This window comes from Falco cherrug, chromosome 10, assembly GCF_023634085.1.
Source record: "Falco cherrug isolate bFalChe1 chromosome 10, bFalChe1.pri, whole genome shotgun sequence".
Taxonomy (NCBI): domain Eukaryota; kingdom Metazoa; phylum Chordata; class Aves; order Falconiformes; family Falconidae; genus Falco; species Falco cherrug.
The window spans coordinates 10,261,821-10,289,787 of record NC_073706.1 but is presented as its reverse complement, the minus strand read 5'-3'; the positions used below and the strand labels follow the sequence as shown (position 1 = coordinate 10,289,787).

General features: G+C 44.5%; 2 protein-coding genes across 6 annotated transcripts in view; both read right to left on the bottom strand.

The window, feature by feature from the left end:
• The window catches only part of RTF2 (replication termination factor 2), a 28,838-nt gene extending 28,589 nt beyond the window's left edge, over positions 1–249 (bottom strand). For both annotated transcript variants that reach the window (XM_055721786.1, XM_055721787.1), the window contains exon 1: positions 97–249. In XM_055721786.1, coding sequence (XP_055577761.1) covers positions 97–165 — 69 coding nt within the window. In that variant the 5' untranslated portion in view covers positions 166–249. The remainder of the gene's footprint in view (positions 1–96) is intronic.
• Positions 250–1,465: 1,216 nt separating this feature from the next.
• Positions 1,466–27,840, bottom strand: CASS4 (Cas scaffold protein family member 4). Of its 4 annotated transcripts, XM_055721616.1 has the most exons (9): positions 27,734–27,840; positions 25,086–26,840; positions 14,265–14,453; positions 11,318–11,746; positions 8,040–8,144; positions 7,018–7,167; positions 3,889–5,220; positions 2,994–3,053; positions 1,466–2,253 (listed from the first exon to the last, which is right to left on the bottom strand). In XM_055721616.1, exons 3-9 carry the CDS (start codon positions 14,337–14,339, stop codon positions 1,840–1,842), a joined length of 2,565 nt encoding a protein of 854 aa, XP_055577591.1. In that variant the 5' UTR covers positions 14,340–14,453; positions 25,086–26,840; positions 27,734–27,840; the 3' UTR covers positions 1,466–1,839. The 4 variants fall into 4 exon arrangements, with proteins under 4 accessions (XP_055577591.1, XP_027669377.1, XP_027669378.1 ...); XM_027813576.2 differs by lacking the exon at positions 14,265–14,453; XM_027813577.2 differs by lacking the exons at positions 14,265–14,453; positions 25,086–26,840; positions 27,734–27,840 and adding an exon at positions 20,494–20,727.
• Positions 27,841–27,967: the final 127 nt, after the last annotated feature.

Genomic DNA, 27,967 nt, shown 5'->3' with positions numbered 1-27,967 from the left:
AGCAGGCCCAACCAGGCCTCCGCGGGGCCTCTCTCCCTGCCCAGGCCCACAGAGCCGGCCCGGCGGTCCCCGGCCGCTCCCGCCGCCCCCTCCAACCTTCTCCACTTTGCGGGGCCCCTTGACCAGCTCGTGTCGCTTGGGGATGGTGCCGCCATCGCATCCCATCTCGCTGCCGCCGCGCCACACTTCCGGGTCCGCGCCTCCCCACCGGCCGCGCACTTCCGAGGGCGAGAAGTACTTCCGGTGCGCCCCGGGAGCGTCATGGCTGCCCCACAGCAACCAGCCGGCGGGGGGCGGGGCTTCCAGCGCGCGGGCGGGACGGGCGAGTCCACCGGGCCGGGGGCGCGGGGGGCGCGGGCTGCGCCACCGCGCGCAAGGGGGCTTGCAGCGCCCCCGCCCGGCCCCGCCTCGCCAGAGCAGGCGTTCCCCGCTTTGTGTGAGGAGACCCCCACCCCGGGACACCCGCTCGAGGGGATTTGCGGCCAGAGGAGGGGTCCCCGAGTTGGGCCGGGCTGGCCGGGGCGCCCCGGCTGAGGAGAAAGGGGCCGCCCGCCCTTCTCGCCCGTGGGGTCCCCAGCGCCGGGCGGCTGAGGCGGGAGGGGGCGGTGCGGGCGCTAGCGAGTGTAATGTAGAATGTAGAAAGGCAACGTGAGACGCGGTTACTGCATTTGAATGTGCAAACAATAATATTTACAAATGTCGAGGCTTAAATAACTGTATAAAAAATGGCGGCTGCCAAGCGAAGATGAAACCGTGGGGCAGAGGGAGCTGGTTTGCCCACAGGCCCGTGCCAAGGAGCTGCAGCCGCTCCCAACACCCATTGTCCATGCAGCTACAACACCACCAAGAAACTGACATTTCAGATTAAAGCTTTAAAATAAATTAATGAGGAAGAAATACAAATAACGCATACAAAGAATCTGGGGATGTAGCAGATGTGGGGGTGACGGCAGTGAGTGACACGGGCCAGCGCAGCCAGGGCCACTGGGAACCCCGGGCCAGCCCAGCCAGCGTGGGGCCCAGCAAGAGACATCATCACCTTTCCCGTGCATAGGAAGAGCTTGTCCAGAGCCTCTGCCTATTGAATGACTGAAATACATTCTGCTTCAGTTGGAGCGATGCTCCGAACAGCTTCGGGCTGCAACAAAGGAAGGCTGAGGCACGCTCCCCGTATATCTACCGGGAGCCAGAGACTCCCTGAAGTCTGTTTTCCTCTGCGCTTGGGATACTAGCTGGAGTATTTCCCGTTACCATCTAGGCTAAGTGTAGTACTTGCCAGCTTTTGTCCCGTAATACATTCGTTGCATTTGTATATTAAAAACAAAAATCAGCTTTGCAGCTGTTTAAAAAAGATACTATAATTACAAATGCTGAGTAAAGTCCTCAGGAAATAGTTGGTGGTGGGCTATCATAAGTTACAGAACACTGTGCAGCAAAATTTAAAGAGAGACTTTACATAGCCAAATAAAAAAAAGGGGGGAATATATTTATCTGACATATATAGAAATAATAAAAAAAAAAATCAGCCAGATAATAAAATAACTTTGTTCTAATACACAGCAAACATTCCTGACCAACTACTACGATAACATTTCCAGGGAGGATCTAAAAAATGGAGAAGAAAGTACAGATTTAATTCTACAACAGATCCTCTTCTGCATCTGCTGTTGTGCAGATCTTCACCTGCTGAAAGTGCACAGCACCCAGGGAACTGCCCAGCAGGAGTTCCTAGAGGTGGCGGAAAGCCAGTGTTACTGAGCTGCTTTTGCCTCCCCCTTGGTTACCACATGCCAAAGGAGCAACAACAGTGGAGAATTTGTAAAAACAGTGAAATGCCTTTCATTCCATCATTGCTCTAAACTGCTGTGTGTACTTAGACAGCTCCTCAGTTTGATCCTGAAGTTCCCTCACGGCATCCGCGTTTGGATACTGTATTGCGGCATTTTTGGTGGCAAGAGCCAGATTCTTCAAGAGGCTGCAAAACCGGCTGCTGCTGTGGAGAATATTGTTCCGAGCATCTCTTTCTTGAGTTTCCTGGCAGAGAGAATCCACTAACTTTTGTCCCACCATAATGATCAATTTGCTGTGGGATATGAAGACTTCAGGTGGCTGGTTGTTGTTCAGACTATTAGTAAACACACCAATTGCCTTGTGAAGTGCACAAAAACACAGCTTACAGTGGTCTGGGAGAGCAATTTTCTTTGCAGAGTCCTGCTTGCTTTGAATTACAGTACTTTTTGCAGATGGCAAAACCTGAAAAAAGGTTAAAAAAAATAGACTTAGTTTGGTGGCACACTGATTGCTTCTTTATTTGCTCTACCCTGTATTCTTCACATTTGTTCACTTACAGGGAGTTTGGTTCGTTAATTGTCTCCAAATTGCCCCAGCCCATGAGTCTTTTACAATCATTTCTCTTTCCACAAAGTACTGGGCTTCAAAGTGGTGTTTTTGTTTTTTCCTGATGGCCTTTTTTCCCTAAACAAATTTAACTGAACACAATTTTAATAATGGATAGCACACAAAGTGCTGTAGCTAAACATCAATCCTTTATACAGTCTGGGCCTCAAGCTTTCAGATAATACAAAATATTCTGACTTGATCTTTAATGGTGCTGACTTCATGAGGGGAGGGTTATGTACATTATATGTACATTAAAAATGTACAATAACAAGGAACTCAAATCGTTATACCAGTGCACGACAAAACATTTTGAAATACTAACTCTCACAGCTTTATCCCAAATGATGCACAAAGGCAAGCAAATAAATAGTATGTCTTTAAACTAGAGGGCCTTGTTACATTTGAGGAAACTAAATGCTCTGCATGGGTTTTCAGCAGTAATTCTAAGAACTAGTTCTAGGAAAATGAACTATGAGAAAACAAATAGATCACTATGTATAGATATGTGTGTCCAGATGCAAATTGCTTTGAATTTTAGCAAGCACAGAAATCAGGGACTAGAAGTTCTTGTTAGTTTTCAAAATCAGAAATACCTTTGGTTTTGAATCTGTATTCTTCTTGGCTACTTCTTTATCTGAAATGATCTTCTGTGCCTGTTAAAAATCAAAGTGAAAGCAAAGGTGAAATGGTGTACATAAATAAATATTATAGTCAAATATAAATGTGTTTTTCTCTTATTTCAGGTGGAAACAATTATTTGCTATGCAGCCTTCATGTTGCAGACGACAATGGTACGTGTATTAGAAGCAACGGTAGCATTTTCCCCACTAGAAATTTAGTGTCAGATCCTGCAAGACTAAGACTGAAACCAACATCAACAAACCAAAACATTTCCTAAGTTCTAAGGACAAGTCAGCATTTCTTTGTGAAAACAGGAGTTATATTCTTAGTAGATATTTCAGCAGTCCTAAGGAGAATGATTCTAACAAACATCCAAAATTATTCTAATAAATTTGATAGTTCACAGTAAGAGTTTAATTTATTAAATCAAAATTTCCTATGAAAGCATGCTTTCCAATACACCTCAACTTAGGAAGTTAATCTCTCTTGTACAGTCATGTCAGAGTCAAACAAATAAAATGTACTGGCAAGAAGAGAACTACTAGTGAGAAGAAACAAATTGCTAACCTCCAGCTAAAAGCTGTCTTTCAAATGAATTTAAACGGGCAAGCTAAAAACCTTTTCTCGGTGCTGGCTGGCTGGCTGCCTGGGTAAATTCTCAAATGCCAGTTCTCTTTATTACTTAAAATTAGTGATCGTTCTACATGTGCCACCTAGCACTCTTACAAAATCCTGAATTCACATAAAGTCTGTAAAACAGGAAGAGTGCAAACTGAATTTGGCGCTAGTGCAAAGATAAAATAGTGCTAATAGCTTAATATCTGCAAATGGTCAAGAATATAGACAGTAAAATTCAGTTGTACCAACCTGTAACTGAACATAATCACAGTCCTCAGTGGCATTTTCTTTTGGTTTCTCAGAAGAGACCTGACTTTGGTTGGGTTTATCAGGAGTACTTCTTTGAAGCGAATCTATTTCTAGGCTTCCTGGCATTGTGATTTGTTTTGCCATTTTGTATTCTGGGTTCACTTTTGATTGCTTCATTTCGTGTTCCTTCTCACTCTTTCTGAAGAGAAGCTTTCCATTGGCAATGATGATGGATACAAACCTCTTGATATCATCTGGGATCGTGCGGGCTACCATAACAAAGCGATCAAGATCATCCGGGTTATTCTGAGGTTTCCTGAGGACCAAAGCCTCTAGTGACCAGTTGCAGTTGTTTAGAGCTTCTCTTGTTTCTGTTAAAATTTTGAACGAGTTTAAAAGAATTTCTAGCTGCTTTTTAATTCTGGTCTGAAGGTTGTTATCAGTAAGGTAAGAGGCATTTACCTTTATGACTTGAGCAAAGGCCAAGAATTCTCCCAGTGATACTTTTACGTGATCGACTGCTCTGTGGATTTCTTCAATGCTTTTCTCTAGGTGTTCTTGTAACCTCCATTTACTACTCACAAAGATCATTAAACTTGCAACCGAGCTGGATACACTGTGCTGCAATCCAGTCAGTGTCTCTATGGCTACATCAAGGTCCAGTTTAATTTCTTTGGCAGGCTCTTCTGATGATGATGTAGCAAGAGACTCAGCAGAAGAGTTTGAGGATGTAGAGAGTGTGCTGCTTCTGCTGTCTGCACTGGAAACAGATAACCTGTCTTGTTCTAATTTGGCATCTCTTGAGAGCTGCGGAGGAGCACTGTATGCTTGGTGTCCAGAACTATCGGTTTTTTCCATCTCTTTCTTTGACTGCACAGCAGTGGGCAAACCTTTTGGAATATCATAAACATTTTCTTCAGAGATCTGATTCTTAGGTTTTGGAGCCAGAAGACTTGGGGGTACATCACAGCTACCATTTTGTGGCAAAAGGAGCATGTCCCGTGAAGATGGAATGTCATAAAGATGGATATCTGGAAATGTTAATTTCCGTTGTGTTGGTGGAATATCATATATTTGTGGATTTACAACTTTAGCTTCAGTATTAGTTGGTAGCGCCTTGTACCTGGCTGGTGGTATATCGTACAGCACCTGGTTCTCCAAGGAATGGCCAGAAGGGTTTTGTTTTAATCCTGTTTTTTCAGGTGATACTGGAATATCATAAATCCATTCTGACTTTCGAGGGTTTGGCAAGGTATTGTAATGGCCCCAGCACTTTTTCCGAGATTCATTTTCTGAAATATCAGTTTCTCTTTTGGGAGGGACATCATATAACTGCAACAGAGCACACAGGATTTTTAAATGGTGTTTTTAAATGAGAGATGAGAAACAAAACTGAATTCTCAGAGCACATAAATGTATGCAACTCCAGTAATGTCAATGGAACTGCACCATAAAAAGGCTAGCCCATAATTTTATTTTATTTTTTCTAAAATGCACGGGCTGCACATATGAAGGTTAAAACATTTTGAGTACAGGTGATCAAATGATACAGCAGTGTCCCCAAGCCAGTGAAATCTGTAGGCTCTTCCTTGGCTGCTTTGGAGTAGGAAACTCATAGTTTTCTGGAATGGCTACAAAAATGAAATGCCAGTTTATTAGTACGCAACATTAAGCACTCCATTTTACAGATGAAGATTTTATTAGCCTCTGCATAAGAAAACACTTGATCTTCCAGTATCCCCACCCCCATTCATACACATACCCTGACAAAAAAAAAATTTAAAAAATCACTGACACCACTGACTGTTCTCAAATAACTGCAATGAGTTTAAATTTTCACTTCATACAGGTTTGCATAATGAATCTTGCCCAATGCCTTAAAAGTATGTGTGTGTACAGCTGAAGCCCAAGCTGAAAAACGCGACTGCAGGACAACTTCTTGTGTAAGAAAATCCAGACTAATGCTAATAGGTGCTTCAGGAGAGATTGTACCTGGATGCCTTACAAGCATAAAGCACAGGCATGAGGGTGTGTAGGGAACTGTAGGAGCATGCAGCAACAAGAAACAACTGAGAGTACCACCATGTGATAAAAATTTTAGCAAGAACTGGCCAGGTCAGGCTTCCCCATTTGCAGAAAATGTGCGTATGAAGGAGAGCCCAGACAAAGGTATTTTAGCTCAAAGCCAGAATTTTCCAAATTGACCATGAACAAAGAATTCTAAGAAAATTTGATTTTGGAAGCAACAATAAGCCATGTCTCTGAAAGGAAACCTGTTCTCAGGGTGTTGCAGCTGGTCGATACAATTGCTAACAGCCACGAAGACGTCAGGAATGCCAGCTTCAATGAGCAATTGCTCATATGCCAGCGCCCTAGTTCTGGGTAGCACCAGTCCCGCTGTCACTGCTGAACAGGTTCTGTGCCAGACTGGCTTCTCGTCGTGGGGCAGCCAAGAAACTACAGCACTTCTCCTTAACCCACAGAATCAGGAAGCCTCAGATTTCCTGTGCTGGGATGAGCTGCCCTGAGATCCTGCACCTCAGCCCTGGGCGTAGGTGATAAGGAACCTGTCAAAATTCTCCTGGATCCTAAAACTGTTCAGGAAACCTGAAATACTTGGCACTCAACTAATAGTTTCCATTGAGGCATGTTCTTTGTCATGAAACTTCAGATCAGCTCTTTCTTCAAGGATGGTACTTGTCAAAGAGTGGGGAAGAGATGGGAAGCCTGACACACGCACACACCAAAGCCAGGTGTGTTCCGCTCCCAAAAAAGGTGACAGGAGAGTGCTACATGGAATGAGGACAGCTAGTTTTTATCTGCTTAAATATTACAAACAGACATTCAAGAATGTCAGGTATTGAATTTGCTTTTCACACTGTCATAAAAAGAAGCTAAGGTTGCCTGCAGTCTAAAAAGCAAATGCACACTCAGTGGTAGTCCTAGTCCTGGTAGGAACCCTGACTGTCCAGGAGCCAGGTAGTATTTGTCTTTTTAATGTGAAGGACAAAGTACTGCACTGAAGACGTGCTGGTCTTATCCCCATGATCTTCTTGAGGAAGGTTCAGCGTATGTACCCAATGTCACAGTAATAAGAGATTATTCTCGTGTCCAACAAGTCTTACTTACATTGCCTACTGGAGAGCCTTTCTGGACACCAGCTCCTGCCTTTTCTGGGCTGGATGGGACGTTGTAAAGTTGCTTCTGCTCTTCTTGGAAACACTCGGTGGATCTGACCAGCACAGAGCCCTTGCATGCAGTGGGCAGAGTGGCACCACTCTGGTCAAAGGCAAAAAAAAAAAATAGGTTAGCTTCAATTGTTTAAGACCCCACTGAAGACTTTGGTGGAATCAAAGACTTTTGGGTCATGTACTCTGTAGCTCCTAGTTCGGTCAGCAAGGGTCACACTGAACCTTCAGGGAGCTGCTGGAGGGCCTTCGGGCAGTGCTGCGCGGGAGGGTGGCGGGCACGAGGCGGCACAAGGCAGCCGCCACCTCACGCCTGACTTTGGGTCTGAGCAGGGCCTGCCCCACTGACACAAAGCGGGTAATGCAAGAAGCTCATGGGTAGCTTGATAATGAATGAATCTGAGTGGGCTCAGCCCTGCACCCTGGTGCTGCCACACGGGCAGGCTCCGCCGACACGCTCCCGTCCCTTGTTGCCCTTACCCTGAGTGCATCATGTTACATAATCTAATAATCCCTTACATTTTCTTGCCCGGGAGGTAGGTGGTGTGGGTGACATTTAGTTACTTTTTTGTACACGCACTAATGACTCTTCTGTAAACATCTTGATATCTTCCCGATCAAATGACGGCGAGAGAAAGCACATTTCCTGATGGATAAACCAAGGCAGAGAGTTTGACACTCTGATACTAAGAATTCATCTGCACCCTGGAACTCAGTAATGGTAAAACCCAAAGTTTTTTATCTCTGAATTTATCTCAGAAACACATTGGATTTAAGACACATTACTCTGAACATTAACAGATTTAAAGGAGAACTGCTTTAGGTTTTGAACTTCCCTAAAAATAGATGATTTTCTGCCAAATTTTACAAAAAACAAACAGGGAAACACACCTCAAAATCTATTCTGACGTCCTACAGGGTCCCAGCTGTGGGACACAGACACGACACCGTGGCAGGACTCACCTGTGTGGGTAAGGACTCCCGGTGCTGTGTGGACGGAACATCGTACACTTCACTCCTGATATTTGGGACTGAAGCCCGGCATGCTCTTGGCAGAGTAAACAGATGCTTAGAGGGGGAGAAAAAACAGTAATGAGAAAGCTGTAGTGAGCAGTGAGCTCAGGATACCTTCGAAAAAAATCAGTTGAATAGGCCACCATTAGAGTAATCACCCTTCAGTGATTAAAAACCTTTCAGCTCTTCACTGATGGTGAGAGACAGGAACTGACCTTACAAGTAGGCATGGTAATTTTTTCCCCATAATTCTCCTTTACCAGCATTTCTGCTTTATTTCAGATAAGAATTGGCACAGACAAATCAAAGACAATCTGCCTTACTAACCGAGAGAGCAAAAACATGTGTAGAAAATCCAGCTTCAGTTATCGCTTAAATCTTTAGACTACCCAAAAAGCAGAACCACTAAAAAAAGAATGTAGGGGAATTTCTACTTCTCCAGACCCAGAGAGTCATTAGGTCAAGTTATTCAGTGGGAGTAAAAGCATCAAAAAGTACAGGCTGAGGTGCATTATTCTGTAGTTATGAAAGTCTCACTCGGAAGGAGTAAACAGAGTTACACTGATGCCCTGTCCAGCTCCACAAACAGTCTGATATGGGAATTACATCATTAGTCAGTACTCAATTACAGGCTAATTCTCCTGTTTGCTTAAAACAAATCTGAAGAGCCATGACCAGATCTGCGGGACAATTAGTTAAGGTGCCAAAATACAAACGCTGGGAAAGGGCTTTTCTTTTTTTTTTTTTTTAAATCAACCCCCAAAACATTGAATTTTGTTTGTTCAGCACAGGTTTAGCCTAGCTAGAAAGGATTACTGCAAACTGCTGACCCACAGAAGCACTGCTGGAGATGAGACATCACAGTAAATTATTTTAAATTGGAGGTAGTGTTCTCCATCATATAAGTATTGTAGCAACTAAATTTAGTGGAAACATGGCAGAGGAACAAGACGCTAGCTTTACAAGCGCCTACTTCATCTTTGTGAAAGCTTAGCTCTCATCTGAAGAAAGGGAACAAGGAGCGAGCAGGAATCCCCTCGGCGCTCTGCATGCAGGATAGCTCCTAGCGCAAACAGAGGCATAAAAGAGACTTGCCTGAGCAGACAGGGTAAAAGCGGTATCAAGAAAACCATCCTTAGCCCAGGTCTGTTTTCAGATGGACAAACCTTACTCAGCATACAGCAAAGAGGAAACTCACTGAATGTCACATCTTGCTATTTTTTAAAAGTACTTTCAGTCACAGTAAAACACGAGGGTGCCCGTTGCATTAGGCAGAAGTGACGCGGCTTTCCTCTAAGGTGAAAGCACACAGGCTTCGATGGATTTTGTTTTATTGCTTTCAACCAGTTCCCTCAAAGACTTACGGTGGCTTTACCCAGCTGCTCAGAGGACAGCTGAGTATGCCAGAAACTTTGCCAGTTGTCCCATAGGATCTACATGGGGCGGTCTGGAGCGCCACGGCTCATTCTGCACTGGCACAGGCGGTTCACACTGGAGCCACCCTGCACAACTGCGCATGGCTCAGGACCACTGTGGTACAGCTGGTGTGGGAACAGCTGTGATGCTGTGCAAGAGGCAGCTCAGGCAAACCTGAACTTTTAAATAATAGTAGTAGGCTAGGACATTTCCCCCCCCCTCTTTGTTAGAGTAAATGATGCTTAGGTGTAGAGACTCATGACAGGACTAGCCAAGGAGCTCTTCTGCTGGGCCAGTCATTCAGATAAAGAACAGTAAGTAACATTTTCAGCCTGATTTGATGGCAAAACATGGAAAATCTGTACCAAAATCTTGCATTCAATTTGCAAATGGCTTCTTTAGGGTTAGGAATGTGAAGAAATCAGATCACATCAAGTGCAAAAGGGTCATTTGTAGCTATTAGTTTGAGCTTGCAGTTACAGTAATTGTATGCAAAGGCTGGACGTGCAGCTGCAGTGCTGAAAATTAGGTTTTAGTCACCAGCGACACACCAAGTCAGTCTGCTTTCCAGCGCCCATTTGCCACACAGAAGGAACCAGCACCTCAGATCCCACACCTTGCCTTTCCGCACAGTGGGAGGAAAGGTGCCTGGCTGAGCTCCATAAATCACATGATCATTAAGTCGATCTAAAAGGCTATATAGTTCAGAGGTGATCTTTTCTTTATTCAATTAACATTTCTAACATGATTTTCATACATGGAATAAAGAGCCAGCTAGGACTGAAGAACTCATGGGACTGAACAAAAACTTGCACCTGAACTCCCTCCCCACCTGCTCTATTTACCTTTCATTACACAAGAGATCCCATTCACTTCACACTGAAAAAACCCACAAGCTTCTGATGTTAAGATACTCGATGCAACATTTAGGCAAATGATACCTTCCACATCCATGTTTCATTTGAATGCCAAACACAAGGAGCAGGGAGAAAGAGGGAAGCCCCGGCAAGCAGTGGCAATGAAGCGGTGGAAAGCCAGGTTTGCAACTGGTCTCTGTAACTGGGGGGACTGGTGGCTGCTCTTATCCCATGCACCCTGGGTGCTTTCTTGGCAGCAGCAAAAACAGGCTGGGAGAGACATTGATTCTGGCCACACAACCAAACTCTGTGTCCTCCAGCAGGTCTAAAGTAGGCGCTGATACTTCATGCAAGTGTAGTGACTACCTGGAGTAGCAGGAGAGAGAGGCAGCAGCGCTCTGAGCTTGCCAAGAGCCTGGGAATAGTAGAAACTGGACTAAAGACAGCAATCACCACACAGCAAAGACTGAGGGTTTTTTTAATTATTTATTATTAATTCATTAATAACATGAATCATGTTATTGTGCAGATGGATGCAGAGACCCCACGTGTGCCCAGAGGACTCTGGATGGACACATGCTGTAGACTATCAGAGGAAAGGGCTCTGTGTCTTGTTATTTTAACTTTGGGGTAGGTTTGGAAATAATTTCTAGATTCTTCCAAACAAATGGTATATTCTTTACTTCCTGCCCTATTTTACAGCTGCTTTAAACTGTCAAAAAAAGTGAGGGACTACAGAATATAGAAAGTCATATGTTGCCTATAACAGCATTTCTCACATAATGCTACAAACTGTAGCAGAATTGATGGCAGTTTCCTAAACACCATTTATTTGAACAGCTTTGCTGCGAATTCCACTGACATGCCCAGGCCAATAGCCTTTATTATTTTCCTGCTCCCAATGACCGTTTTAATACTAACATTTGTTACTTTTATAGCTGCTTATATTCTTACCTGGCTTGTCGAGCTTTGGGTCCTTTCACTGAGCAGCTGTGCAGCCAAGGCTGGTACCTGATATATTCCTTGGGCAGGCAGGGTAGAGACCCTAGCTGGAGACTTAACCCACCCCTCCATCTTCTCATAGGTAGAGGACAACACAGTAGGCTTGGGAGTGGAGGGAACCTGGTAGATGTTTTGCTGGCCCACCGGTGCCTCTGCGGAGTCGCCCTGGGTGGAAGGAGGCAGGAGGGCTGCCCGAGAAGTGGCGAGGAGCTGGAGGCGGTTTGCGGGGGCCAGGCCCTGCCTGCCATGGAGGGAACATTTCCACCAGCCCTCGCTGCCGATGACGTTCTGGTCCAGCACCGTCAGGATGTCTCCTTTGCGGAAGGCCAGCTCATCTGAGCACTCTGCCTTGTTGTCATATAGTGCCTTCGCCAAAGTATTCTGGAGAGAGAAAAAATACCGACATTGCACTGTTACACCAACAGAAGTGTTAATTAGTTTGGGTTTTATCTCCACTTTAATTTCAGATGAATTCAAGTCCGCCCATTTTCACATTAAACAACATTTCTCAGAGCGCTGGTTGCAGAGTTAAATGTCTGCAGCCTGCGTCTCTGTTCAGTGCAGTAAAGAAGTAGATGGTAATACTACCATGTATTTCTTCATCACCTTTACCCACAAATTTCTTGAAGAGCACTGCTAACGCTCATTACTTAGACATTATTTATTAACATCTCTGTATGATAAATAGGTGTTTTTCCCATTGTCATTCTGCAAATTCTTTGTCAGAAGCTGCAGAGGAAATGCATCAACCATCCAAAAATAACCAACTTATGCCTTCCTGTCTGCTCCCCACTTTATCTGGGGACTTCAACTGCACATAAAAAGCAAATTATTTCTTACCTGGAGACAAAAAAACCCACCCCAACAAACCCAAACCATAAGCTAGCACTCCTCCCATTGCTTATTTTCCTTTAAGCTTATTCTTTCTTCAGAGCCTTACGAAGGCAGACCTCTCGGTAGCATCAATGCTGAGGGAGTTAATACGTGCCCAGTGGTAACACCAGTGGCAGAAATACCACTGAAGAGCAGCGGTGGGCTGCGGTACTTGTGAAGACCCAGACTCCAGCTGGCTGTGTCCATGCCCACCCCAGACTGCAGACTTGGATCCTACTGATTCAGAACATCCCAGGCTAATGATTTATGTGACACATTAGCTCAAGGAAAAATCTAATTATGCACACAGTGACATCAAATAGCTCTGCTGGCTGCTAAATCTTCACAGTAGGCCAGTGCATTTGTGAGCTTATCTTCAGGTAAGCACACCCGAAACAGTGTCTGTGTTTCTTTCCACCACACAGACACCATGTGTATATCAATACCATCTCCAGTATAACTTGCAGCATCTTTATAGAGTGCTCTTAATGTAATTTTTTCTTAGATGGGAATCCAAGGAAGAATAGAGTGACTTTCCCCAAGACCACAAAAATCTGCGAGATAGCAAATATGAGTATTTCCCACCTTCTTCACCACAGGGCATTTTATCTATAGACACTGAGCCTGAGCCCGTACATTTCTGGCAAGTAGATCACCACATTTTATTTTTAGCATATTTATTTTGGGTATTTGCTTACTTATTACAAGATGACAGTTAAAAGAATGAGGAGTAGCATCAGCAGGTAGCTTTAGTCACCCAAGGTGTTTGTGCAAAGGCTGGAAAGAGCCGTAGACACAGTGTTTTTCAGTGCAAGATACCATTTACTTTCAGCTCTAAAACGAGACTGACTGCTTCCCACTCAGTGGGACACTGCTGTGCTTCAGCATTAGTTCCTTATCAGAAAGTACAAGTAATGTCCAAAGAGATAGCACCCAAATAGGAAACATGATGCCTTGTATTTTTGCCCAGAGCATTTGCTGTAAAGCAACAGCTGGCTTGAAGTTGCAGCAGTAGAAAACCAATTTGTCAGCTCAGCTGATGCAAACAGCCTGTTGTCAGCAGCACACATTTCTTGGCTGGGGTGGCCACAAACAATGGCCTTTCTATGATACACGGGCTTGGCCATCAGCAGCTGCCAGCAATGGACAACAGTCCCATTTACCTCCTGTCCTAGCCCGATTAAAACAGTCTTGCCTTGAAGATGGGAGCTTTTCCTATTATTCATCAGCAATGCTTCTAGTTGCCTTGTTGGATGCTGTACAGACGCTGAAAGACTTTTTCAGGCCTGAAGAGGCCAGCAAGGGTAGCAGGTCCCCCCCTTTCGCAGAGGTGGCCGAGGCATGCTGAGCCCTGGCCGGGTGCACGCAGGAAACCGGTGGCGGAGCCAGGAAGCGAGCCCCCTCCTATTGCATTAAACAACCCCGTCCTTCCTAGTTGCACCAACACAAACAAGAGGAAAGTTTGGTTCACAGTATGGTTTTAAAAGGTGTCTAAACATCAATATTTCCCCAGCTAAGTCTTTCTTGTGGAAGTAACATACTAAACACACCATTGGGCCCAATTCTTTAATCAACTGACATATGAAACTACAAATCCATTTTCAAGTCTTGTCTGTTTTAAAGTACACCGATTTTCACTAAGACAGAATTTGGCCTGTACACTCAGTGAGAATTTCTGCAAATAGTAACTGCAGACTACAACCCAAGTTACGCAGGGTGAGGAGATACTCTTCCCATTCAGCAACATCACACAGGACTGCAGCAGGTATTAGCAGGATAAATCATTCCTGCTATTCTCTCATCTCTTTGCCTAGACATTGCTAGGTCTGCATTGCTGCAAAACAAGTGAAACAACCAGGTCAGTGACAGCAACAGAGAGGGGTCAGTTCTGTTCAGCAGCTAAGCTACCCCACAGAAGGGTTGTCAAAACGAACATTTTGCTCGGCAGGGTCAGATGAGTATGTTAGGGACACCCACACTGAATGAAAAGTTAGATTTTTAAACTCACACCATGAAAGTCACAAACCTTTTCAACAGAGGGGTCTCTGCTCGAAGCCCAGCACACATTCCTTTGGCTTTGCCAATAAAGCCGTGCAAACATCCAAGGGCAGGCAGCCCACAGCGAGGGACCGATTGAAAGCAGAACACGGTGGTTCACGTTTTGAAAGCTGGTCTCCGATCTGTGGGGCTCAAATCAGGGCATGTGGGGTCACATCTGTAGGCAATGCAAATACCCAGGAGTGTTTGAAATCATCTCAATTGCAAGCCAACCAGGGGATTAACATTAAAAAAAAAATAAATCATAGGACACTTTGGGAAACCTGACCTAGCTAGAACAACAAATCTGTTAATAGATCATCTCATATCCTATCCATAAGGCTGGAACTGGAAAATTTAAGACCTTAAATAGAGAAGTGATGGACACAAGCCCCCACTTAGAGACTACAGAACATGAATAAATTGGAAGACTGAGACCTCTGCAAGTAAGTGGAGCTCTCAAATAGCAGGGGCGGCAGCAAGGGGGAAGGAAAAAAAAAAAAAGAAAAAGAAAAAGAAAAGCAAAAGGTTCTTCCATCTAAAGCAACACTACAATTACATTTCAAGTTTCAGGACACATGGTCCATACTACAGAATTGGAGAGCAAATCTTTTCCATCCACTCTCAGTTTCAGCACTGCTAAGTGCACAACAGAATTCAATTTTTCATTATTTTCTTCCAGGTATACCAGCCCATCCCTGGTTTGATAGGCCAGCCACTGGTACAGATACAATTCCAGGTGACAGTGACAGGCATTAGTATCCAACTGGCCTACAGCCCCTAGTGACATTTTTCAATGCATTTTAAAAATGGTAGAAGCTTAGGAAGACATTTTAATGAAGATTTGTTATCCTGTTGTCTTGGAACTAGTTTCTACCTTTCACAAGTTCTCCAGAGAGTGTAACACAGAGTATATTAGTAATTTATACCTAGCAAGCTACAGGAATGTCCCATAGAAAACTCTTTCAAAAGACAGCTTCTTGTTGCAGTGCGATATGAGGATGCAAAGCAACAACAACAAAAAAATAATCCAAACCACTAAGACAAAACAGAAAACCCCCACCAACATCTTCCCTGAAAAGAAAGAGTCTTCTGTGTATTTTCAGTGCCCACAGCCTGGCAGAACGTTGCAGCAGTACATTGCAAAAGCAACACAAGCAGCACCACACCACTGAAGTAAATAATTTTGGCTGCATTCTAATCTCCACAAAAACAAGATATAAAAACCACAGGTCAAGCAGGTCTGCCTTTATTTTCTGTTCCTTTATTTACAGGACTAGTAGTCCCCCCCGTTTCTTGTTTCTTTTCCAAGCGTTCTGGTTTCTCACCCAGCCTCTCAGGACCTGACTGCACCCAGGCTGGTGCAGAATAGACCGTGAAGCATTTCTTTTCTGCAGCGTTATCACCAAAGGAATGTAGGCAGTACTGTTCATTTAAGCTCTATATAGTTTTTAGGAGTCCCAGCTGTTGGTTCAACAAGCATTAGCACAGGATGCTGAAGCAGATGTTGAATATCAGCCTAATACTCATAAAACAAACTGGAACAAACAGCAGTGTCTAGCATCACAGGTGCTGATGTGTTTAGCTTTTTATAGGATATACATAAAACTAGCTAGCTTTAGTACTGGAAAGTGCTGTAGTTCTGGCAGCAAAGAGCTAGCTACAGGTTAGCCAACTTCCTAGTGAAGTTGGAGGTGATACTGAATCCCATAGCACTAGAAAAAAACCTGCTGGAGCCACTGAGCTGCGTCAATTATGAAAGCTGGATTGCTTATGTCCATGTTCCACTGAAACAAAACCTCTAAGCAATACTCCCAGGAGGAGGGTACGGCCATGCTGGGTAAGCCAAAGCACCGTGAGGCTGGGTAAGGAACCACCAAATCTCCTGTTTGTGCCCTGTCCCTTACTGGAATCCAGCCCCCTGCCAGCTCTGCAGCTCAGCATCCCACGGGCTCCATCTGCTCACATTACGAACTAGAGTTACTGACAAGCCACTGGATGCCAAATCTGTTCCCATTTGCTTTCCAAAGAAATCTCATTTTTTTGGAGACATGTTTAAGAGAACTCATCCCAGCCAATTGATTTTGTGATCACAACAACAGCAGGAGCTATTTTATAAACAGAAGTTACAGGAGGTTTACGGCAGGCAAGTGCCCGATCTGACAGCGCGGATAGCTGTGGTCTGACAAGTCTGTCTCCAGTTATGTGGAGTGAGGTTATTTGTGGTACAGGCCCTGGCTCACATAATGGGGAGCTGCCTGTCAGGAATTGGGCCCCACCGACGCTGTCAGCTATCTAGGACAGACGTAAGGAATCACTGTGGCAGCCCCTTACTGTCATGTAAGCAGAAGCATCTCTGACCTGCCATTGACTATAAACAAGTACTGCATTCCCAGGATCACAGAGACCTTACGGGATGCTTAGCTAGGAGGAAGCTGTGCTTTGGGGCTAATGGGAACTGCATTTTTTCTTTATTACCAGTGGAGCGGAAACTGGCTGTCTAACACTATCATCCATAAAATGCCATCTAGGGCCAGCTGCATATAGTTCGTTGTTATTTTATGTGGTTTCATTAATGTGTCCTTACACTAACCAACATGTAACAAGTAGTAAAGCAACACAGATGAGATCAAAGCATTTTTCCTTCTTTGACATTTGTTCCTTCTTCCCTGTCAGCAGCCCTGAAAAAAATCTCCTAAGACAAAGAACATCTTAAAAGCCAGTTCATCACCCCATGAGAAAGCACCTCGGCAGACAGCACTGTTACTCTTCCCTCACTGAGCAGACTTTAACGAGATGATGACAGAGCACAGACCCAGAAAGCAGAGCCCATGTCCTTTGCAACCTCTGCCCCAGACACCGTTCTCCCCTGCAGAGCCTGCGGCCACGTTAGAACGATGCCAATTAGGCACATCCAGCGAGCCCACCGCACCGAACGGGTTTACAGTGTAAACCCTCTGGTAACTCAGGCTCAGTTAACCGAGGTGTGAAAAAAAGTTCTTGTGTGTCTCCTTTTATTGGAGCGTAGATCAGACGTTAAAACAGTAACTCCCCCTACAAACTGACTTTTTACATCTTTATTGTTTGTGTGACCCTATCCAGCAGTGCTCCTACTGTAAAACCTACCAGCCCTTGGGAGTCTTCAGAATGAAAGCTGTTAACTCATGTTTATTAAAAGTTTCCACTCTCTTCATTAATAAGAGTCAGTAAAACTCAGAATTGTACAATTCTATAATGCAAAATTGTGTAACCTCAGAATGGAAGTACTCACACAGACTGACATCTGTGCTTTACATACTCAATGAATATCTGTGCTAAGGCAACTCTCCCCGTTGTAAAAACCCCCATCCCAATCCCTACCTTCAGCCTATAGTACTATGTAACAAGAAAAAGAAAAAAGTCCTTATAAAATGTACACAAATATCACTAGAAAAATCCATCAAGGTTATCAAGTGATAATTTGAGCATCTTGCTTGCAAGTCAGCCAAAGTAATTTCTCAACACCCCCATTTCCCACTCAGTTTGTATTTGGAGACATCAAGTCACTACTACATACTGTTTCAGGTGATACATAGGTACTGTAGTACCTAAAGCATTTCAAATCAAAAAAATATTTTTCATCTACTGTCTTAAGTTTACTTCTTAAAACAACTACTGAAATAATATAAAACCAAGAGATATGATGCAGATAAATATTTTTCAGCTGTGTTTTACACAATATTATCTGTAAGCACTTTTACTGCAGGAAAAGGGGACTTAAAATATTTGAGGAGATGGAAGATAAAGGCAGTGGGTTGTACTCACTGAACAGTTATGTTCATGCATCAGTGGCACCCTCTGACATGTTTATAGAACTGTTTCCAGTTAATCTCTTCACCTCCGAACAAAGCTGAAGAAATAAACATTCTCCATTGCCCTGTTAGCTGGGAACACACTTCCCAGGGAAGTCCCCTTTTAAATAGTAGGCCAAGTTGAATCAATTTAAATTTTACCCAGTTCAGTTAATTGTAGACAGAGTTTACACCAACAACATCCACAAAACAACAAAGAATTTACCTTAAACACTCACATCTTTCTCTACATGCATGTGCCTTTCTCCTGGCCATGGGGCTTGCACATCCCACTTCCTGAGCAACATTTTCTGTGAATTGTGGAAGGTCCTTCTACTGTATTTTGTGTTTTGTTTGCATATTTTGGAAAATAAGTGTTCTGGTCATACAGAAGTTTCAGATCTTTTCGCACGAGCTTCAACAAGGAATGAATGTCAGCAGTTGCTTTGATTGCCTATTCAACAGTTAATTGATTCTTAGAGGGTAGAACCCGCTGCTAATCAGCAGGTTTTAAATTCTGGATGATCAAATCAGTTTTTGATAAAAACCAACCAGTTTAAAAATTCAGGCAGAACCACTTAGAAGCTGAGCAGCTTCACAATAAGAGCGCCACAGAGGTGGGAATTACAAGCTGTTCTGTTAATTTTCCCCAAACTCTCTTTTCTCCACCAATGTGGTTAATCAAATTCCAGCTGTGTTACAACCAACAGACACCCCACCCCCTGCCCCGTTTTCAGTGCAGTCAGGATTTCATTCCCATTCACAGCATTTTGGCATGTGTGGTCTCGTGCCCAAGTTCAGGGAAAAATAAACTGCCATTTCCTGATGTTTATAAAACTGAATACGTATGTATGTATGCTGGGCTTTGGTTCCTCCTTCTAGCTAAAAGTTTTTGCCCATGTGCACCAAATTACTTTTTGACTTTTCTAAACCTTTTAATATCTTAATTACTTTTTACTACAACGTTACTTTCCAAACATGGATTTAAGGACACAAAGTTCTGTCGAGTACAAGTTTTCTCCCTCTGCCTGCTAAGCAATAGATGCTTCACAGAGACTTGTTAGGGCAGGGTCCTGCCTCTCCTTCCTCTGCCTACCTGGGGAACAGGCGAAAAATTCTTGGGAGAGGTTGTCAGGAGCAAATTGCAGATTTCTCGTTGGCAGGCACTGCAGTGAATTCTTCCTCCTGGGTGCACAAGCGCGACCAGGATGCTGTCCTTGCACCCTGTCTGACCTGTGGTGGGGTTTCTGCAGATTCCCTGGAAGTGGCAGAATGACAGCAGCCGAGGGGGTTGAGGCTCAAGGGTGAGTGTTCTCTGATTCATAATGAATCAGTAGCAACAGCACAACGCCCAAACACCGCTGCTTCCTCCAGCTCTCCCATTGCACTTATATGCCCAGAAATGCCAGTTCTTTTTTAAGAGTGCCCTTTTGCACCAAGTTGTATTTATCCATAATTTTAATATTTCTCTGGGAAAAGCAGCAGATGGCTTTTCACCTGCCCTAGCCACCAGCACACACCCCCGCTCCTGTGCGGCAGCTGTACGTTGCCCCTTCCCTGTCATTAACACAGGGCACATGGGGACCGCGCAGCCCCTGCCCCGCATCGCAGCTGCCAGCCATCAGCTGCATCGCCAGGCTGAAAGGGTCAGTTCCACAGCCAAAGAAACTCTGCTTAGCACAAAGCAAGCTGATGCTGGGTGTCTGCAGGAGCGCTGTGCTGGAAGTCTGGGCAAAAACATCAGCGTATGACTATAAAATGGATTTGTTCCATCCATGTATTCCCTCCTCCTCCCAGAGCAGTATTTCCTAAAAACAAACATTGCCACCACTCCTTTCCTCTTTCGAGCTTCAGTTCTCTTTGCGAAGAGCACTGCAGGACATGGACAATTGCTAACCTAGAGTGCACAGGCTTTCCCAGGCTCACATGTCAAGTAACTTCAATGAGTTTTCTTCAAAGAGTGATTCAGTTTGTTAGAACATCTCCATTACTCATTTTCTAGTAGTCAGTGCAAAAATTATCATTTTTTTCTGATAAAATGTAAGCTCAAGTATTAGTCATTTAAACTCATTATTTCCAAGAAAATGGGGAACACAGGGAATCCTCCTGGCCAGCCAGGGTCATTCATGGTAACTTTTTAACAAGGCATATACAAAACCTTACCCTTCTTAACCATACTGGTATTCTTGATAAAGCATTTTTTTCAGCTTAACTTGGATCGTATTTTAAAAATTAAGACCATATGCTCTGCTAGTAATGTGCAAATAAGATCAAGAGCATGCAGTGAAAAGGGATCCTGACAGACACAGGCTCTACACTGTTCACGCTCCCACTACAAAAGATGCAAAGCCATTCAATTAACTGCAATAGAAATAATCTAATACTTACGTTGACCTTCATTTTGTTGTCTCCTATTTCCCAGTTACTCCATCACCAAAGAAGGAGGAGGATGAGTTCTCTCCAAGCCCAGTCCAGCAGATTAGGCAGGAGCACTGGAGGGTCTGGCTGGAAGCCTGGAGAGCAAATGCTCAGCCCCCTTCCACTTCCTGCTGCACTCACTGGGAGCCCGAGGAGAGCAGCAACTGGGAACCAAGGGAGCTAATTACATAGCTAAATTATCTCCAGGGTGCAATTGGCCTGCAGCTGCTGATGCTAATGAGGGCCAGGTGCAGGACACACAGATGTCCCTCCCCGTGCACACCCCCGGGGAAATGCCTTGTCTCTGCTTTGCAACTGTATCCCTGCAGGAAAACGTGGGGCAGCGGGGCTGAACCAGCAGCAAGGATTGGATTTTGAAGCGTTTCTGCAGCATCATTGTTTACCCCTGGTTTTTTTTTTTTTAACTTAATATACTTTTAATATACTTAGAAATTGTCATGTTTGGGTCCTTAGAAAATTGAATAGATCCCCTTTGCTGTTACAGAAATCCCTGCAAAATAATCTTACTCTTCGGAGGCAGAAACCCTGAGAGGGAAAGCTAAACATTAACTGCAGCTGAAGGGTTTTATTTCTTTGATTATTAAAAAAATTCTTTAATATCATTAAATAATAGTTGCTATTTGCTCAGTAAACAGCTCTGCCCAGGTTATGCTTATGCAAATGCACAGGTTTTACTGCTTTGTACTCGTGAATATCCTGGGGTTTGCAAAGTTTTACTGGTTCTGCCTTTGTACTTTTCTCTGGTAAAAGTATTTTCCTTCCTCTTTTCGCAGTAGCTTCAAGATGAAATTTGACACTCGCTCCCAAACCCACAATCACGTAACAAAAAACAATGCATCTTGAATAGAAAATACTGAATTGAAAATGCTTTCTCAACAAAATCTACACCTCTGGGCTGGGGCTAGGAGCAGACACACAGCTAACGCAGTCATCCAAATGAGAGAGAATTCCTGGCACAAAGCAGCTCATTTGAATGTTTTTGGGGGTACCCTTTCCCTTTCCTTTTCCTTTTTTCATTACAACCAGCAGTTTTACTAGTGTGAACACTCCACACAGGAGATAGAGAGCAGCCATTCACTTATGACCCTGGAATTTTTCAGGTGCTACCAGCATTTGAAACGGTCCAGAAATACAAGTAACAAAGCCAAAATTTGTGGCCACAAAACTACTTCCAAATACAATTAAATATTCTCTCGAATTAATCCCAGACAGGATCCCCACCATGCTGGGGCAGGGGCATCCCCCCAGACAGCCGGTGACCCGTGCTGGGGCAGGGACACCCCCAAGGGACTGTGGCTGCGGGGTGTCCCACACCAGAGCAGGGGCAGGAGTGTGGAGGAGCGGAGGAAAAGGGGCAACAGTCACGGAGCAGCAGCCAGAGACCTTTTCCCCAGCCCCATGCCTCTGCACCACCACCACCTCCTTGAAGGAACTGGGGCAGACTGGGTGTGGTGTACCCCACACAGAAATAAGGCAAGCTGGGATGGGAAAGGGGGAGAACACATGCTCACTTAGGCGCTTGCTTAATTGTTCACAGCTTATTCTTTCTCAATCACCCAAATCAGTGATTAGAAGTTTGTGTTAACTGGCAATAAATTACATCATGTGAATATTCCCTGGATCAGTGTAGTGGGTTTGCATGGTGAGGTTTTGGTAGCGGGGGGGCTGCAGGGGCGGCTTCTGTGAGAAGGTGCCAGAAGTTTCCCCCACGCCCTGGTGGAGCCCGTGCCAGCCGGCTCCCAGCTGGACCTGTCACTGGCCACGGCTGAGCCCATCGGCCACGGTGGCAGCGCCGCTGGGGTAGGAGATTTAAGGGGGAAAAAAATATCTGTGCGACACAAAATTGCAGCAGAAGAGAGGGCTGAGGCGGTGTGAGAGCAGCAGCCCTGCAGCCCCCAGGTCAGTGAGGACAGAGGCGGGGGGGCTCCAGGCACCGGAGCAGCCATTCCCCGGCAGCCCGTGGTGAAGCCCCTGGCAGGGCAGGCCGTGCCCCCAGCCCACGGAGCCCACGGGGGAGCAGATCCCCCCCCCCAGCCCGGGGAGGGCCCCACGCCAGGGCAGGGGGTGCCCAAAGGAGCCGTGACCCGTGGGACCCGCGCTGGGGCAGCTCCCGGCAGGGCCCACGGAGGGACCCGCGCTGGGGCGGCGTGTGAGGAACCGCAGCCCCCGGGAAGGGCTCCCGCTGCGGCAGCGTGTGGAGGACTGTCTGGAGGACTGTCCCCCGCGGGAGGGACCCCGCGCTGGGGCAGGGCGGTGTGGGAGCCCTCCCTGTGCGGGGGAAGGAGCCGCAGGGACAGCTGTGAGGGACTGACCCCAGCCCTGTCCCCCTCCCTGTGCTGCTGGTGGGGAGGGAAAATCCGAAGTGAAGTGAAGACCAAGAAGGGAGGGATGGGAGGAAGGCCTTTTAAGATTTCGTTTTTATTTCTCATTATCCTACTCGGATTTGATTGGCAGTAAGTTAAACTCATTTCCCCCAGTGGAGCCCGTTTTGCCCGTGACAGTGATGGCTGAGAGCTCTCCCTGCCCTGACCCCGACCCACGGGCCTGTCGCTGTATGTTCTGTCCCTGCCGGGCTGAGGGGGGCAGGGACAGAGCGGCTGGGGGGCGCGGGGCCGCCAGCCAGGGTCAGCCCACCACAGTCAAGACTGTTTTGTCCATGACAGAACTAAAGTTTTACCTCTAAGACTTTCCCAAGAAAGCTGGGCATTGAGTGCACTTCCACCAGACTGCATCCCTGGGAATAGCCCCAAACTGATTGTCTGAGCCCAGGAGAGTGGAGACTTCACCACTCTCTCCAGTATTTCCCCTTGGCTATTTAAGTAACTCCTTGCTTAATGTATTAGCTCTGGCAAATCCCATTTTGCAACTTATTTGCTCTCAGGCGTGTGAGGTGGAGGCTGGGGGTGACAGCGGGCACCCTAAAGCCACCAGGCTGTAGGTGCGCACACCCCCAGGTGCAGAGGAGCTCACAAAAACAAATCTGACATTGTTCTTCATGCGCTTGTTTGTGGATAAGATGGGAATATGTGAACTGGGCATTCTGGAAGGAGAGAAAAACTTCAGTTCAACTTAATGTGTGTTTAAAAAACACTCCTTTTTCTCCTTTGGCAACAGCACAGACAATGACAAACAGTACGAGAACTATTTCCCAAGTGCAGCCCGTCATGCTGACCGTGTTTTGAATTGCACCATTAGGTGCAACATTTCCTGCACAGACTATGTCACAGGTGTATATGCAACAAGAAAGAAGTAACATAATTTCTCTGGCTGCGTTCACATACTGAATTAATTCTCAGAAATGGTGTGCCTCGTGAAGGTAGAATCGTTGGGGCACAGTGATAATTGCAAAGCTACTGATGGTTGGCACATGGTGCTTCAAGAAGGCCAGATAGTAGAAAAAACACATCATTAGTATTTTTGTAGTGAGTATAACGTTCAAATGTTATAATAAACAGTACTGCCAGGGTATTAAGAACCTTATAAACAGTTCATAAATTATATAGCAGAAATAAATTTGACTTTTTCAGTTGTTGCTCAGCTGAACTTGACTGGGTGTGCTATATTTGTGTCTAAAGACCGCCCAGTAGAACAGGAAATCTGCTTGCTACCATTACATTTATTTAGCCATTGGCAATCCATTTGAGAAAACAGAAAATATCATGCCTAGAAATGGAAACTTTCTATAGAAATGAAAAATGTCCTGCATCGATTTCTGATGACCTAACATGAAAAATAGTCCTCTTATCTTTATATGCCTCAATGGAAAATTTTGAGTGCAAAAAGTGACTCACCGAGGTAGTACCAAGCTTTTTCCCCTACACTATATTTTGTATCAAATTTCCAGGAGGCAGTTTATTTACAGTAAACACTGAGATCATAATTGAGGATGAAAATAATAATTCCATTACACTTCTCATTAGACTTGCAGACAGTAGTAGGACAATCAAGGCACTGACTTTGAGTCAAGATTCAGCGTTTTCTAACCCTTATAGCTGCAGCAGGGTATTTTATCTATGTATAAATATAAAATCATACTAGATGCAATATGAATACACAAATAAATGTAAAAAACCTTATAAACAAGTTCCAGTCCTTCAAAATAAACAAATACAGTACTTCACAATTTCTTCTGTGTTGTGTGTAATGTAGGGAAATTAATTATCTATCATGCAACAGGTCACCCGCACTGTTACTGCAAGTCTCTGACAAAATAACCGTGTCTCTAATGTTGCTACAGGGTAGCAGTAAAACAGGCGCAACCTTGAAGCTATGTTCACAGGTATGTGCTGCTTGGGAATCCTGCTTTATTCAGAGTCCTCCTCAAGAAGACATTTCTTCAGATTAATAGTTTTATCACAAGAAAAAGCGCAGGGAGACGTTAGGTTTGTGAGCATCGTAGAGAGCCTTCTTTCCACCTCAGGATGAGAACACCAAACATTTCCGACATCACCAAGCATCATGCTGACTTCAAACACCAAACCTTATTCCAGCACCCTTTTTTCTTAATTGTTTATACGCAGTACTCAAAAAAACAGACATACCTTTGTGGTTCTGTTGATTCTTATGGTTTTGTCCATTGTTGTCATTTGCCAGCAGTGTCACTTTGAGTAGTGCAGATAATTACAGCAGGATGAAGAGACTTCAGCTTTGCACAGTCACCCAGTGTTAGGAACTACATCTCCACAAAGTGTGTGACAGCTCTACCCCTAAAAGCATTTGTGGATTTGAAGAAAAAGCTTCTCATGAAAGATAATTTCTGTGACAAGATAAAATTCTAGAAAACAGAACGCAAAACAGAAACCCCCTATTGGCGTCTAAAAGTGAGCAAAAAAGTCTGTCCACAAGTGGAATTTTCCTTGATCTCTCTGTCACCAACTTGTCGCAATTAACCGCAGTCAGAAGTCTCACCCTTCTGTTTTGCTGCATGTTCCTGTATTTCCTCTTTTAGAAGTGTGATGAATACAAGACTGCTACGTACCACAAGGGGCTGCACAATGCTTGATAGAAATAATGCTGCTACAACCATATTAATTCAGGATTTCAAAGCCAACAGTTTCTCATGCCTTTCAAAGCTGCCTCAACTTTTAAGGCACTGATACAGTTTTTTGTTATAAAGGGGCTTTGCAAAAACATTATGTTACCATCCATACCTGGGGGTGAATGCTGTGTGAGAGGCTCCTCCTGGCATCGCAAAGGCTTGAACACATACACAAGGAACGTGAGGGCTTTAGCTCCTGTCCTGCAATATCCTGCTCAGTGAGCAGAGAAGTTGTGCTGCAGCATGCTTGAAGGGTCCCTTACAGCCACACAGGGAACATCCCAACTCGAACTACAAGTATCTTGACTACTTTTCCTTCATTGCACTTCTGTTATTCCTGGGATTCAGTCTCACAGGACAGCTCTGGTGGAAAGACAGCCTCTGTGCCAAGGAAATGAGAAGTATTTATCCCAGACCTCTGAAGTAGCAAGTCTGAAATCTGTTTTAATGGGTGACAAACAAGCCTAATTCCAGAAATGCCCTTTTAGGAAAGACTTTCCCTAGAGCCGTGTGCCAGTTACTGTCCAGTCAGCATGCTGAGGAATGCTGAAGGCATGAAACTGTTGGTATAATTTGTCTCCAAAGTCACTTTGCTTTCATGTCAGCATGGCTCATTGGCCTAATGCGTTAGCTGTGGCATCACCTTGCCACATTTCCATGACAGCTTCTTCTGAGGAGAGGCAACAGTAGGTGACAACAGACCTTTAGGCAGGTGATGGAGACTTATCTTGAGGAGGTGATAAATCCCGAGTATGACAGTGCTTCTCTGGGCAGAGCAGCTCACTGGGATGTAGCTACCAAGAGGTACAGACTGCAAAACTCGTTAAGGGCAAGCGGCTGCATTAGAATTTTAATTGATCAAACACAACTTCTATGTGTGAAGCTTCTCTAACGGGAGCAGTAAGCATGATCACACGAAGAATGCTTACTAAGATACTTTCAGACTTGCACAGTGAGAAGATGTATTCCCCTTCAATCAGATGCAAATCTAACAGGATGACTATGTGTGTGCACAACCTTGTTCAAGATGCAGCGAGGGCTCCTCTTTACTGTACTGCCACGTGTGCTCGCTCTGAATGCCGTACAGCAGCCTTGCCCCCTCTCATTCTCGTCTGCAGTCAACCACCTTCACTGCCAGAGTACCACTGGCATGTTGTGGTACTAAACTATTTCACTCCAGGGCTGCATTATCTACCCAAATAGGATGAGTTAAGCTTCTTCCAGCACTTTTTGCACAGGAAAGCCCCAAACGTCTGGCCTGAAGCAGGATGGTATACAGTATGAAAAGACAGAAAGGTGTCAACATCAGCAGGATGTTTTTGCATTAACAGTAACACTCTATTTCTACACTGCAAGTTAAAAGACCACAGAAGTAAGGAAGCTGAAGCTAGCATGCTGCTAACTTATCAACCACATCAGCAGTTTTACATATAAACTACCGAAACTGTATTTTAAAAATAGGAGTCCAAACTTCAGTGGTAAATGTTACTTCCTAACAGCTTCTGTAACAGAATTGAAACAAATGTAACACTCTAAAAACCCAAATAATCATCGTTGCAATTAACTTAGCAGGCTGGCTAAAACAGCAGAGGGCTGCTGCCACTGAGCAAGTGCCACATGCATTAGGAACTGTGTGTCAGGACTTCCCTTTTCCCTCCCATCAAGCTGTTCTCCTTGTTCCTCCACAAAAAAAGCCATCAGAACTGCTCTCTCATGCCCCCCATGTTCTTAAAGTTTTAGATACTTAAAGGGAGGGAGAAGAGAGCAAGAGGATTGCTAAGCCTAAGGAATGCTTTGCATAGCCGTAGCTTTTAAGGGAAAATTAAATTTCATTTTCTACCTCTTTTAAAAAAAACATCCCACATTCTATACTGTAAGGCTGCAGCTGCATCTGATTCAGATATAACACAACAAGTGAATTCATCCAGCTTTAACATGTCTCCAAAGACACAGCTTTCCAATATTAAATTAATTTCTCCTTTGTTAATGCAGAAAAGAGAACTAGTACATTTCCTTCTTTATATATTAAATAACTTTTTAAAAGGTAAACCTTTATTTAAATACAGACAAAACCTGTACCCTTATCAGCCCTTGACAAGACCCTTCATCACTGGTAAGGGAAAGTTAATCCAGCAGTAAGAAAAATCTTACTTTTAAAAATCCTCATGAAAGCAAGTGCTGAACTTCTGACTAAAGGAAGCCTCCCAGATGTGAAGCCAAGAGCACAGTACAGGGATACTTGAATGAACACGTTTAAAACTTCACACAGGCAACCGTCTGTAAAAATAAGTGGCAAATTTTTGAACTTACAGAAGGCTTAAGCACTGAGTTTATCTTAATGATCTGTACTCCTGTTGAATGGGATGAAGTGTGGGAAAGTTGGAG

Excerpts from the sequence above, each read along its gene's own strand:
- CASS4 (XM_055721616.1), bottom strand. The coding sequence starts at position 14,339 with ATGTTTGCACGGCTTTATTGGCAAAGCCAAAGGAATGTGTGCTGGGCT. Across the intron at positions 3,054-3,888 it reads GTGATTATGTTCAGTTACAG|GCACAGAAGATCATTTCAGA; the intron begins GTTGGTACAACT and ends GATTTTTAACAG. Across the intron at positions 2,254-2,993 it reads ATACAGATTCAAAACCAAAG|GTTTTGCCATCTGCAAAAAG; the intron begins GTATTTCTGATT and ends ACCTTTTTTCAG.